At 46.9% G+C, this 13,853-nt stretch overlaps 1 protein-coding gene across 5 annotated transcripts in view; it reads left to right on the top strand.

Moving 5' to 3' along the window:
- The window catches only part of RNF212 (ring finger protein 212), a 476,056-nt gene that overhangs the window by 430,154 nt on the left and 32,049 nt on the right, over nucleotides 1–13,853 (top strand). For 4 of the 5 annotated variants that reach the window (XM_063925682.1, XM_063925685.1, XM_063925683.1 and 1 more), the window contains one exon: nucleotides 7,346–7,418. The exons of the other annotated variant lie outside the window; for it this stretch is intronic. In XM_063925682.1, the coding sequence (XP_063781752.1) occupies nucleotides 7,346–7,418 (73 nt within the window). The remainder of the gene's footprint in view (nucleotides 1–7,345; nucleotides 7,419–13,853) is intronic. 5 annotated transcript variants of the gene reach the window in all.

Genomic DNA, 13,853 nt, shown 5'->3' with positions numbered 1-13,853 from the left:
GACCTCGACGCGGTGAGCAAGCCCGTATCATTGGCCAATTATATGCTAACAACCTCTTAGTATATTATATACTGTAATTTATAGTAATGATTGTATAGTGCATCTGCACCCATTTCTTCCCCTGTATTACCATAAAATCTCAGCAGATAGCACCTTTCATTACAACCACTAGGGTGTGCAGTCTAGACCCATTTCCTCTGTATAGTCTATACTATGTGTATAAATACACACCTGAAGTCTGAGATTACTTCATTCTGACTAGCACCCCTCCCCCACCTACCAAACTGATTTTAAGCAGCGACCTTCATCTGACTGCACATCAATGATTCAGGCGTAATACAAAGTAAGTCCTATTATTTTCATACAGTGTCAGTCTATTTGGGGGTAAGCATTGGGACGTGGGGTCCCCTGAACTGTTCTGTCTGGGCCACTCCAGGGCATCACACCCTAACACTTATAGTCACTATTTTTTCACTACCTCCTAAGTGTGTCATTTTATCCATGTATTTTTTTTCACCCACTTTATATCTAATTTTAAAACACTTTCTACACTCCGTAACTACCTATGCTTCTCTTATACTTTATTACACCTCACGATTTTCCACTAGTGTGATGCCTTGGGGGGGTTCATGGCTGGGCTGATTTGGGGGTGCCCTGCGTCCCAGTGTGAACCCCAAAAGTGTTAGGGACTTGCTCGATAGAGGTGACCTCGACGCGGTGAGCAAGCCCGTATCATTGGCCAATTATATGCTAACAACCTCTTAGTATATTATATACTGTAATTTATAGTAATGATTGAATGATTGTATAGTGCATCTGCACCCATTTCTTCCCCTGTATTACCATAAAATCTCAGCAGATAGCACCTTTCATTACAACCACTAGGGTGTGCAGTCTAGACCCATTTCCTCTGAATTAGTTAGGCCCATGTGTTCTGCAGGGTGGGCAGATATAACATGTACAGAGAGAGTTAGATTTGGGTGGGTTGTATTGTTTCTGTGCAGGATAAATACTGGCTGCTTTATTTTTACACTGCAATTTAGAGATCAGTTTGAACACACCCCACCCAAATCTAACTCTCTCTGTACAAGTTATATCTGCCCCCCCTACCCCCGCAGTGCACATGGGGGGTAATTCCAAGTTGATCGCAGCAGGAATTTTGTTAGCAGTTGGGCAAAACCATGGCCCTCATTCCGAGTTGTTCGCTCGCAAGCTGCTTTTAGCAGCTTTGCACACGCTAAGCCGCCGCCTACTGGGAGTGAATCTTAGCTTATCAAAATAGCGAACGAAAGATTCGCAATATTGCGAAAAGACTTCTCTGTGCAGTTTCTGAGTAGCTCGAGACTTACTCTGCCAGTGCCATCAGTTCAGTGCTTGTCGTTCCTGGTTTGACGTCACAAACACACCCAGCGTTCGCCCAGACACTCCTCCGTTTCTCCAGCCACTCCCGCGTTTTTCCCAGAAACGGCAGTGTTTTTACAAACACTCCCATAAAACGGCCTGTTTCCGCCCAGAAACACCCACTTCCTGTCAATCACATTACGATCACCAGAACGAAGAAAAAACCTCGTAATGCCGTGAGTAAAATACCTAACTGCATAGCAAATTTACTTGGCGCAGTCGCACAGCGGACATTGCGCATGCGCATTAGCGACTTATCGCTCCGTTGCGAGAGAAAAATAACGAGCGAACAACTCGGAATGACCCCCCATGTGCACTGCAGGGAAGGCAGATTTAACATGTGCAGAGAGAGTTAGATTTGGGTGGGGTGTGTTCAATCTGCAATCTAATTTGCGGTGTAAAAATAAAGCAGCCAGTATTTACCCTGCACAGAAACAAAATAACCCACCCAAATCTAACTCTTTCTGCACGTTATATCTGCCTCCCCTGCAGTTCACATGGTTTTGCCCAACTGCTAACAAAATTCCTGCTGCGATCAACTTGGAATTACCCCCATGGTTTTGCCCAACTGCTAACAAATTTGCTGCTACGATCAGGTCTGAATTAGGCCCTAAGTGAGCTTAAAAATTCCACTCATACTGTATAGTCATTTTGGACTTGAGGAGCCTGCACACTGCATGTGCCAAGTGTCAAGCTTCTATTTTATCCTTTATTGCTCCTCTCCCTGATGTCAGATCGAGATCATACAGTGCATCCGGAAAGTATTCACAGCTCTTCACTTTTTACACATTTTGTTACTGTATGTTACAGCCTTATTCCAAAATGGAATAAATCCATTTCCCCCTCAAAATTCTACACACAATACCCCATAATGACAATGTGAAAAAAGTTATTTTTTGAATTTGTAAATTTATTAAAAATAAAAAAATTAAGAAATCACATGTACATGAGTATTCACAGCCTTTGCCATGAAGCTCAAAATTGAGCTAAGGTCCATCCTGTTTCCACTGATCTTGAGATGTTCCTACAGCTTAATTGGAGTCCACCTGTGGTAAATTCAGTTGATTGGACATGATTTGGAAAGGCACACACCTGTCTATATAAGGTCCCACACTTGACAGTGCATGTCTGAGCACAAACCAAGCATGAAGTCAAAGGAATTGTCTGTAGACCTCCGAGACAGGATTGTCTCGAGGCACAAATCTGGGGAAAGGGTACAGAAAAATATCTGCTGCTTTGAAGGTCCCAATGAGCACAGTGGCCTCCATCATCCGTAAATGGAAGAAGTTCAGGACCACCAGGACTCTTCCTAGAGCTGGCCGGCCATCTAAACTGAGTGATCAGGGGAGAAGGGCCCTAGTCAGGGAAGTGACCTAGAACCCAATGGTCACTCTGTCAGAGCTACAGCATTCCTCTGTGGAGAGAGGAGAACCTTCCAGAAGGACAACCGTCTCTGCAGCAATCCACCAATCAGGCCTGTATGGTAGAGTGTCCAGATGGAAGCCACCTTCTTAGTAAAAGCACATGGCAGCCCTCCTGGAGTTTGCCAAAATGCACCTGAAGGACTCTCAGACCACGAGAAACAACGTTCTCTTGTCTGATGAGACAAAGATTGAACTCTTTGGCATGAATGCCAGGCGTCATGTTTGGAGTAAACCAGGCACCGCTCATCACCAGACCAATACCATCCCTTTAGTGAAGCATGGTGGCGGCAGCATCATGCTGTGGGTATGTTTTTCAGAGGCAGGAACTGGGATGCTACTCAGAATAGAGGGAAAGATGAATGCAGCAATGTACAGAGATATCCTGGATGAAAACCTGCTCCAGAGCGCTCTTGACCTCAGACTGGGGCGATGGTTCATGTTTCAGCAGGACAACGACCCTAAGCACACAGCCAAGATATCAAAGGAGTGGCTTCAGGACAACTCTGTGAATGTCCTTGAGTGGTCCAGCCAGAGCATGTGAATCCGATTGAACATCTCTGGAGAGATCTAAAAATGGCTGTGCAACGATTATTCCCATCCAAACTGATGGAGCTTGAGAGGTGCTGCCAAGAAGAAATGGGCGAAACTGGCCAAAGATAGGTGTGCCAAGCTTGTCGCATCATATTCAAAAAGACTTGAGGCTGTACTTGCTGCCACAGGTGCATCGACAAAGAATTGAGCAAAGGCTGTGAATATTTATGTACATGTGATTTCTTAGTTTTTAATTTTTAGTAAATTTGCAAAAATCTAAAACAAACTTTTTGCATGTTGTCATTATGGGGTATTGTGTGTGGAATTTTGAGGCGAAAAATTTATTCCATTTTGGAATAAGGCTATAACATAACAAATTGTTGAAAAAGTGAAGCACTGGGAATACTTTCTGGATGCACTGTACATACCTCAGTCTGTTTCTAAGTCACCAGGCTATACAATAGTGAAAACGTGATCCAAATTCATACAGTAGTTTTTGTGTGATGCCAAAACTTACAAACAGACAGATGACAATTTCTAATTTTGGGGGGTCTCGATGGTCCATAAATAGTCCCTAGAAGTATAATTCTCAAAAAAAAAAAAATTCTATGTGCAGATACAACCCTTTTACTGTTACAGTGTATCAGTAATAACCTCAATTAAAGACAAATGACAAAAAAATCGGAGTAAATCTGTGAAAATCACAAACATATTCCGATTGGTCGGATTCCGCATATGCCATGCTGTTATAAAAATGCCCCAAAACTGCTAAAAGAAATGCATTGGTGGTGTTTGTTCAGTCCATAGGACTCAATATTCTGCCACAGCCATGGTGGGTAGTAGAAAGAGAGCGCTGCAGCTGATTGGTGGCCTTTTATAAGTATCCTGATTGAGATTGGTTTACAAATGCAAACATGGTTTTTAAAACAAATGCATTGATTTTGTGCATCGTGTTGCGATTTTGGTGCGGGTTTGGTCGATTTTGCAAACAAAGTGACATGACACCGTACACCCCCTATGCCCTCACCCTGTGTACACTGGTACTATGCAGCTCCACCTGTGCCCACTGACACTGTGCATCCTGCTGTGCCCCCACCCTGTGTACACTGGTACTGTGCAGCTCACCTGTGCCCACTGACACTGTGCATCCCCCCTGTGCCCTCACCCTGTATAAACTGATGCTTACCCTTACATATAGTTGCTGAAATGAGTTACAGTACTGTGTCATCTGTATGCTCCTGGAACAGTGATGTTAATGGTCTATTGTGATTTATGAATTGCTTATTCAAATGCCTCAGTGTTGTGAATCTGTTTTGTTTTGATCTGCACCTTCTTACTTTTTGTCTTGATATACATTTTATGTAATTTGGACATTGAAGGAGCTGAGGGAGGTGATGTGAAGTGGTTATTGTACAGTATATTGGACCTCATTCTGGTCCAGTTGACGTTGCTCCCTTATTTTCAATGCTTTGCTCATGCGCAGGATCTGTTGAGTGCATGCACAAATGGTTCCTGCGATGTAGGAAGTAGGATGGCATCAGATTGTCATTTTGGGGTGGAGAGGGGTGGCAACGCCCTCAGTTTCCCATAATCTAGGCATGTCACTGCTGTTTAGGTAGAGAGAAGAGGCCAGGAATCTCTGCAAGCTGTCCGATGGGAAGTCAGTGATCCGATGCCTACGTCCTAGGATGCAGGTCAGATCACTACTGCAGCAGGAGGTGTCTACTTGTAATAGACACCTCCTGCTGCATCACCATACAGCGCTATCACTGCTGCTTCCAAGTAAGTGACAGCCACTCCATCCACATCTGAATTAGGCCCATTGTTTCCCATGTTTTATATAAGTCATTACAATAGTTTCTGTTTGTCACACAGGGCTGGTAGGCGATGTATTGTTCTTAGATATAATGATTTTTCAGATATTTCACTACACATTTAAACTGCATCCCCATTCGATAAATCACTCCTGCAGTTTTTCATCTGCCACATCCATTTTGCCATGCGCTGGTAGAGAAGCCGGGGCCACTTGATTTCATTTGCCCCCCAGGCTAAAAGTTGCCAGCCAGCCCCTGCCTCTTACATCTTTGCTCTGTGCGCTACAAGTCACATTACACCTAATTCGATAGTGCCGGGCTCCTTTTTATGCATGTTTTTTTTCGTCTAAGTTGCAAAATAATGAAATAGGACGCACAAGCAGATCCTGCTGATTAAAATTATGTGCAGCATGTCTATATTCTGTGTGTGACTACAACTGTACAGTATTTGCATTCAAAGTGCTATGCTACAGTGTTTTCATGGAAAACACTGTAACGTGGCATTTCGGATGCAGATTCTGGCTGTTTCTGGGTATTTGGTTTTGCCTGCCTGAGGCAGGTGAAACAAAATCCCTGTTAAGACGTGGCTATAGCAAACACTAGTGCATGCAGATTGATCCACTTGTCGTCGGAGCACATTATGTGCAAGACAAGGTTTTGTGGGAGGCAACCAGGTGAGCAAATGGAACAGTTCTGTCTTGCAGGAGTGGCGTCTGAATCTCTGTCTACTTTTACTTAATCACTGAATTAACTGGGCTCACTGTAATTATGTGGTCTCAGCCGTGCCTTTTACATAAATCAGTTTAACTCCACAAGTGGACATCCTGAACCAGAAATGAAATGAATTATGTTTGCACGTCTATAAAATTATGTTCCAGAAGACATTGAAAGCATTCTTGAATGTTATTGTTATGCTGATCTAAGTAGATGCGGTGCAATCATTAGGTGGATCTAGGCATTTGCCTACAGAACCAGTAGTTACGGTTGCCTAAAACACTACATGAGTAACAACATATTGTTAGTCGTCCAGTGTTTAAATGCCCTTGTGGTACACCTGTACAGCATGCTGGCCACTGACATGGAAGAGATATAGCCGGTAGCTCCTTACATGTGATGCTGCCAGCTGCTCCCCTATACCTGAGAGCAAAGTATGCCACTCTTACATACCACCTGCAATGGTAAGAAGCAGTGATTATTATTGTGGTATCTCCAAAGGAGGGAGGGTTGCCACTTAGGTCTACCCAATGCTGTAAGTAGAAAAAATGGGTGTGCCCACATGCCACATGGGGCGTTGCCAATGAAAATAGGGGCGTGATACACATATGGGGGGCCAGATACACATACGCCCCCAATAGTGCAGTGCCAGATACACATATGCACCCAGTACTGCCAGATACACATATGCCCCCACAGTATCAGATGTGCCCCCACAGTGCTAGATACAAATATGCCCCCACAGTGCCAGATACACATATGGCCCAACAGTGCCAGATATGCCCCCCACAGTGCAGATAAAAATATGCCCTCACAATGCCAGATAAACATATGCCTCCACAGTGTTAGATACACATATGCTCCCATAGTGCCAGATATGCCCCCACAGTGCCAGATACACATATGCACCCACAGTGCCAGATACACATACACCCACCACACAGTGCCAGATACACATATGCCCCCCCCCCCCCAATAAGGGCAGACACACATATGCCTCCAGCAGAGGCCTGCTCTGCTGTCACTGTGTCCGAGGTGAGTGCAGCATGCGCCTCTCCTTCCTGCAGACTGGTCTCCGGCGGCGGTGGCGTGTATCTCAAATCAGCTCCTGATTGGCTGCTGGTCCGCGAGCTCTGATTGGCTCACAAACCGGCGCCTGATTGTGATACACGCTGCCGCTGCTGTCGCTGGAGGGAGACCAGAATTAGGGCAGGAGAGGCGAATGCTGCACTCCCCTCTCCTTGGACACAGTGTCTGCAAGGGGGTCAGCCCGGCGGTACTGCATACCGGCTGCAAATTTCTTACTGGTACACAGTACTATCATACTTGAGGCACTGACACTACCACAGCTAGCACTAGCATCGGAAGGAAGTGGTGCATACAGTGTACTCATTGCCTTTTCCAAAAGTTATTAATCTGCAAAACAATAGCATCGTTCTTTTTTTTTTTTTTTTTTTATAGTAACACATCCAGAGAAACCAAATGGAATGTCGCCATTTTCTGTCTCTATATCGCGTGCACCCAATTCCAAAACGTAAGTATGGGGCCTGGGGGTGGCATTTACAACCCTCAAGCACAGTGTACAAAGGGGGTAATTCAGACTTGATCGCTGCTGTGCGTTTTCGCACAGCGGGCGATCAGGTCCAAACTGTGCATGTGTATGCACCACAATGCGCAGGCGCGTTGCACGGGTTCAAAGCAGATCGCCACTCAGCGATGGGTTTGTGCAATGGATCCGTTCGCACGGGCGACCTCAAGGAGATTAACAGGAAGAAGGCGTTTGTGGGTGTCAACTGACCGTTTTCAGGGAGTGTCTGGAAAAACGCAGGCGTGTCCATGCATTTGCAGGGAGGGTCCCTGGCATCAATTCCTGTCCCACATAGGCTGATGTGATCGCAGCGGCTGAGTAAGTCCTGGGCCGCGCAGAGACTGCACAAAATCTGTTTGTACAGCTCTGCTACACATGCGTTCACACACTTGCACAGCTAAAATACCCTCCCCCTGTAGGCGGTGACTATCTGATTGCAGCAGTGCAAAAATCGCTTGCTAGCGATAAGGTCTGAATTAGGCCCAAAATGTCGTCCTCCTATTGTGGTGTTTACTGTATCTCTAATTCAGTATTCGGTCTATAGGTCGACAGTAAAAAGGTCAAAAGTCAATTGGTCAACTACTATTTGTTAACATGCATTAGGTTGACATGGTCAAGAGGTCGACAAGATAATGATCGATTCAGCATATAGTTGACATGAGTTTTTCACAATTTTTTTAATTTTTATAACTTTTTCATATTTTGCCATTCAAATTAACTACAATTGGGTATAGTAACGTGTTCCGAGCGAAGCAAGGCAAGATGGCCGAAGTATTGCGAGTGAAGCGAGCCATCCAAGGGGACGTGGTACACTAACTGGACCATTTGCTGAAAGTTAAAAATTGACACCCCAAAAACGTTAAAAAAAAACTTGTTGATCTTTTCATGTGTAGACCATTTTCATGTCGACATTTTGCTTGTGTCAACCTTTTTCTCATGTTGACCTTGTGCAAGTCGACCTTTTGGGGTTGACCTTTTTACTGTGACCAAATTAACTATACCCCTCCAATTCTGTAGGTGTTATTTTGCAGCAATGAAACAAGAAAGGTGACATCACTCGGCGCTACTATAGGTGGACATCTCTAAAATAGAGGTAAATCTTACACAACCGTAATACAATCTCCCTTTGGTTAGGGAGGTTATATAGGATTTCTTCAGTCTCTGAAAATTGGAAAGAGACACAATAGTGTGGTATGAAGAGACAGAATAGAATCCAAAGTTGTTTTATTGGTTCCACTCACAATTGGACAGATTAATCATTGCGGATCACCCGCATAGGGTCAAATTATCCTCAAGATTAGTAGCTCTTCTTTACAACTGGAACGTGAAAAAATATGATTTCTCCGACGTCCTAAGTGGATGCTGGGGACTCCGTCAGGACCATGGGGATTAGCGGCTCCGCAGGAGACAGGGCACAAAAATAAAAGCTTTAGGACTAGGTGGTGTGCACTGGCTCCTCCCCCTATGACCCTCCTCCAAGCCTCAGTTAGGTTTTTGTGCCCGGCCGAGAAGGGTGCAATCTAGGTAGCTCTCCTGAGCTGCTTAGAATAAAAGTATAGACTTAGGTTTTTTTATTTTCAGTGAGTCCTGCTGGCAACAGGCTCACTGCATCGAGGGACTAAGGGGAGAAGAAGCGAACTCACCTGCGTGCAGAGTGGATTGGGCTTCTTGGCTACTGGACATTAGCTCCAGAGGGACGATCACAGGCCCAGCCATGGATGGGTCCCGGAGCCGCGCCGCCGGCCCCCTTACAGATGCTAAAGACAGAAAAGGTCCAGAAATCGGCGGCAGAAGACGTCCATGTCTTCATAAAGGTAGCGCACAGCACTGCAGCTGTGCGCCATTGCTCTCAGCACACTTCACACCGCGGTCACTGAGGGTGCAGGGCGCTGGGGGGGGCGCCCTGAGACGCAATGAAAACACTATATATGACTAAAAATACATCACATATAGCTCCTGGGCTATATGGATGTATTTAACTCCTGTCATTTTACCTCAGAAAAAGCGGGAGAGAGGCCGCCGAGAAGGGGGCGGAGCCTATCTCCTCAGCACACAAGCGCCATTTTCCCACACAGCTCCGCTGGTAGGAAGGCTCCCAGACTCTCCCCTGCACTCCTGCACTACAGAAACAGGGTAAAAAAGAGAGTGGGGGCACTTAATTGGCTAGATATAGATATATTGCAGCTATAAGGGATAGACACTTATTTATAAGGTTGTCCCTATACATATATAGCGCTTTGGTGTGTGCTGGCAAACTCTCCCTCTGTCTCCCCAAAGGGCTAGTGGGGTCCTGTCCTCTATCAGAGCATTCCCTGTGTGTGTGCTGTGTGTCGGTACGCGTGTGTCGACATGTATGAGGAGGAAAATGGTGTGGAGGCGGAGCAATTGCCTGTATTAGTGATGTCACCCCCTAGGGAGTCGACACCTGACTGGATGGTCTTATTTAAGGAATTACGTGATAGTGTCAGCACTTTACAGAAAACTGTTGACGACATGAGACAGCCGGCAAATCAGTTAGTGCCTGTCCAGGCGTCTCAGACACCGTCAGGGGCTCTAAAGCGCCCATTACCTCAGTCGGTCGACACAGACCCAGACACGGACACTGACTCCAGTGTCGACGGTGAAGAAACAAACGTATTTTCCAGTAGGGCCACACGTTACATGATCACGGCAATGAAGGAGGCTTTGCATATTTCTGATACTACAAGTACCACAAAAAAGGGTATTATGTGGGGTGTGAAAAAACTACCCGTAGTTTTTCCTGAATCAGAAGAATTAAATGAAGTGTGTGATGATGCGTGGGTTTCCCCCGATAAAAAACTGCTAATATCTAAGAAATTATTGGCATTATACCCTTTCCCGCCAGAAGTTAGGGCGCGTTGGGAAACACCCCCTAGGGTGGATAAGGCACTCACACGCTTATCAAAACAAGTGGCGTTACCGTCTCCTGATACGGCCGCCCTCAAGGAGCCAGCTGATAGGAAGCTGGAAAATGTCCTAAAAAGTATGTACACTCATACTGGTGTTATACTGCGACCAGCGATTGCCTCAGCCTGGATGTGCAGCGCTGGGGTGGCTTGGTCGGATTCCCTGACTGAAAATATTGATACCCTTGACAGGGACAGTATTTTATTGACTATAGAGCGTTTAAAAGATGCGTTTTCTATATATGCGTGATGCACAAAGGGATATTTGCCGACTGGCATCAAGAGTAAGTGCGATGTCCATTTCTGCCAGAAGATGTTTATGGACACGACAGTGGTCAGGTGATGCGGATTCCAAACGGCACATGGAAGTATTGCCGTATAAAGGGGAGGAGTTATTTGGGGTCGGTCTTTCGGACCTGGTGGCCACAGCAACAGCTGGAAAATCCACCTTTTTACCCCAACTCACCTCTCAGCAGAAAAAGACACCGTCTTTTCAGCCTCAGTCCTTTCGTCCCCATAAGGGCAAGCGGGCAAAAGGCCAGTCATATCTGCCCCGGGGTAGAGGAAAGGGAAAAAGACTGCAGCAGACAGCCTCTTCCCAGGAACAGAAGCCCTCCACCGCTTCTGCCAAGTCCTCAGCATGACGCTGGGGCCTTACAAGCGGACTCAGGTGCGGTGGGGGGTCGTCTCAAGAGTTTCTGCGCGCAGTGGGCTCACTCGCAAGTAGACCCCTGGATCCTACAGGTAGTATCCCAGGGGTACAGATTGGAATTCGAGACGTCTCCCCCTCGCAGGTTCCTGAAGTCTGCTTTACCAACGTCTCCCTCCGAAAGGGAGGCGGTATTGGAAGCAATTCACAAGCTGTATTCCCAGCAGGTGATAATCAAAGTACCCCTCCTACAACAGGGAAAGGGGTATTATTCCACACTATTTGTGGTACCGAAGCCAGACGGCTCGGTGAGACCTATTCTAAATCTGAAATCTTTGAACACTTACATACAAAGGTTCAAATTCAAGATGGAGTCACTCAGAGCAGTGATAGCGAACCTGGAAGAAGGGGACTATATGGTGTCCCTGGACATCAAGGATGTTTACCTTCATGTCCCAAATTGCCCTTCTTACCAAGGGTACCTCAGGTTCGTAGTACAGAACTGTCATTATCAGTTTCAGACGCTGCCGTTTGGATTGTCCACGGCACCCCGGGTCTTTACCAAGGTAATGGCCGAAGTGATGATTCTTCTTCGAAGAAAAGGCGTCTTAATTATCCCTTACTTGGACGATCTCCTGATAAGGGCAAAGTCCAGGGAACAGTTGGAGGTCGGAGTAGCACTATCTCGGGTACTGCTACAACAGCACGGCTGGATTCTAAATATTCCAAAATCGCAGCTGATCCCAACGACACGTCTGCTGTTCCTAGGGATGATTCTGGACACAGTCCAGAAAAAGGTGTTTCTCCCGGAGGAGAAAGCCAGGGAGTTATCCGAGCTAGTCAGGAACCTCCTAAAACCAGGAAAAGTGTCAGTGCATCATTGCACAAGGGTCCTGGGAAAAATGGTGGCATCTTACGAAGCGATTCCATTCGGCAGATTTCACGCAAGAACTTTTCAGTGGGATCTGCTGGACAAATGGTCCGGATCGCATCTTCAGATCCATCAGCGGATAACCCTGTCTCCGAGGACAAGGGTGTCTCTTCTGTGGTGGCTGCAGAGTGCTCATCTACTAGAGGGCCGCAGATTCGGCATTCAGGATTGGATCCTGGTGACCACGGATGCCAGCCTGAGAGGCTGGGGAGCAGTCACACAGGGAAGAAATTTCCAGGGAACGTGGTCAAGTCTAGAGACTTCTCTCCACATAAATATACTGGAGCTAAGGGCAATTTACAATGCTCTATGCCTAGCAAGACCTCTGCTTCAAGGTCAGCCGGTGCTGATCCAGTCGGACAACATCACGGCAGTCGCCCACGTAAACAGACAGGGCGGCACAAGAAGCAGGAGGGCAATGGCAGAAGCTGCAAGGATTCTCCGCTGGGCGGAGAATCATGTGATAGCACTGTCAGCAGTGTTCATTCCGGGAGTGGACAACTGGGAAGCAGACTTCCTCAGCAGGCACGATCTTCACCCGGGAGAGTGGGGACTTCACCCAGAAGTCTTCCACATGATTGTGAACCGTTGGGAAAAACCAAAGGTGGACATGATGGCGTCCCGCCTCAACAAAAAACTGGACAGGTATTGCGCCAGGTCAAGGGACCCTCAGGCAATAGCTGTGGATGCTCTGGTAACACCGTGGGTGTACCAGTCAGTGTATGTGTTCCCTCCTCTTCCTCTCATACCCAAGGTACTGAGAATTATAAGACGGAGAGGAGTAAGAACTATACTCGTGGCTCCGGATTGGCCAAGAAGGACTTGGTACCCGGAACTTCAAGAGATGCTCACAGAGGACCCATGGCCTCTGCCGCTAAGAAGGGACTTGCTTCAGCAAGGACCCTGTCTGTTCCAAGACTTACCGCGGCTGCGTTTGACGGCATGGCGGTTGAACGCCGGATCCTAAGGGAAAAAGGCATTCCGGAAGAGGTCATACCTACCCTGGTCAATGCCAGGAAGGAGGTGACCGCACAACATTATCACCGCATTTGGCGAAAATATGTGGCATGGTGTGAGGCCAGGAAGGCCCCCACGGAGGAATTTCAACTGGGTCGATTCCTGCATTTCCTGCAAACAGGAGTGTCTATGGGCCTCAAATTGGGGTCCATTAAGGTTCAAATTTCGGCCCTGTCGATTTTCTTCCAGAAAGAATTGGCTTCAGTTCCTGAAGTCCAGACATTCGTGAAGGGAGTACTGCATATACAACCCCCTTTTGTGCCTCCAGTGGCACCGTGGGATCTCAACGTAGTTCTGGGATTCCTCAAATCACATTGGTTTGAACCGCTCAAATCTGTGGATTTGAAATATCTCACATGGAAAGTGACCATGCTGTTGGCCCTGGCCTCGGCCAGGCGAGTGTCAGAATTGGCGGCTTTGTCTCACAAAAGCCCATATCTGATTTTCCATTCGGATAGGGCAGAACTGCGGACTCGTCCCCAGTTTCTCCCTAAGGTGGTGTCAGCGTTTCACCTGAACCAACCTATTGTGGTGCCTGCGGCTACTAGGGACTTGGAGGACTCCAAGTTGCTGGACGTTGTCAGGGCCCTGAAAATATATGTTTCCAGGACGGCTGGAGTCAGGAAAACTGACTCGCTGTTTATCCTGTATGCACCCAACAAGCTGGGTGCTCCTGCTTCTAAGCAGACGATTGCTCGTTGGATTTGTAGTACAATTCAGCTTGCACATTCTGTGGCAGGCCTGCCACAGCCAAAATCTGTAAGCCCATTCCACAAGGAAGGTGGGCTCATCTTGGGCGGCTGCCCGAGGGGTCTCGGCTTTACAACTTTGCCGAGCTGCTACTTGGTCAGGGGCAA

This window comes from Pseudophryne corroboree, chromosome 6 (genome assembly GCF_028390025.1).
Source record: "Pseudophryne corroboree isolate aPseCor3 chromosome 6, aPseCor3.hap2, whole genome shotgun sequence".
Lineage (NCBI taxonomy): Eukaryota > Metazoa > Chordata > Amphibia > Anura > Myobatrachidae > Pseudophryne > Pseudophryne corroboree.
The sequence above is the reverse complement of the archived record's forward strand: the minus strand, read 5'-3'. Positions and strand labels throughout refer to the sequence as shown.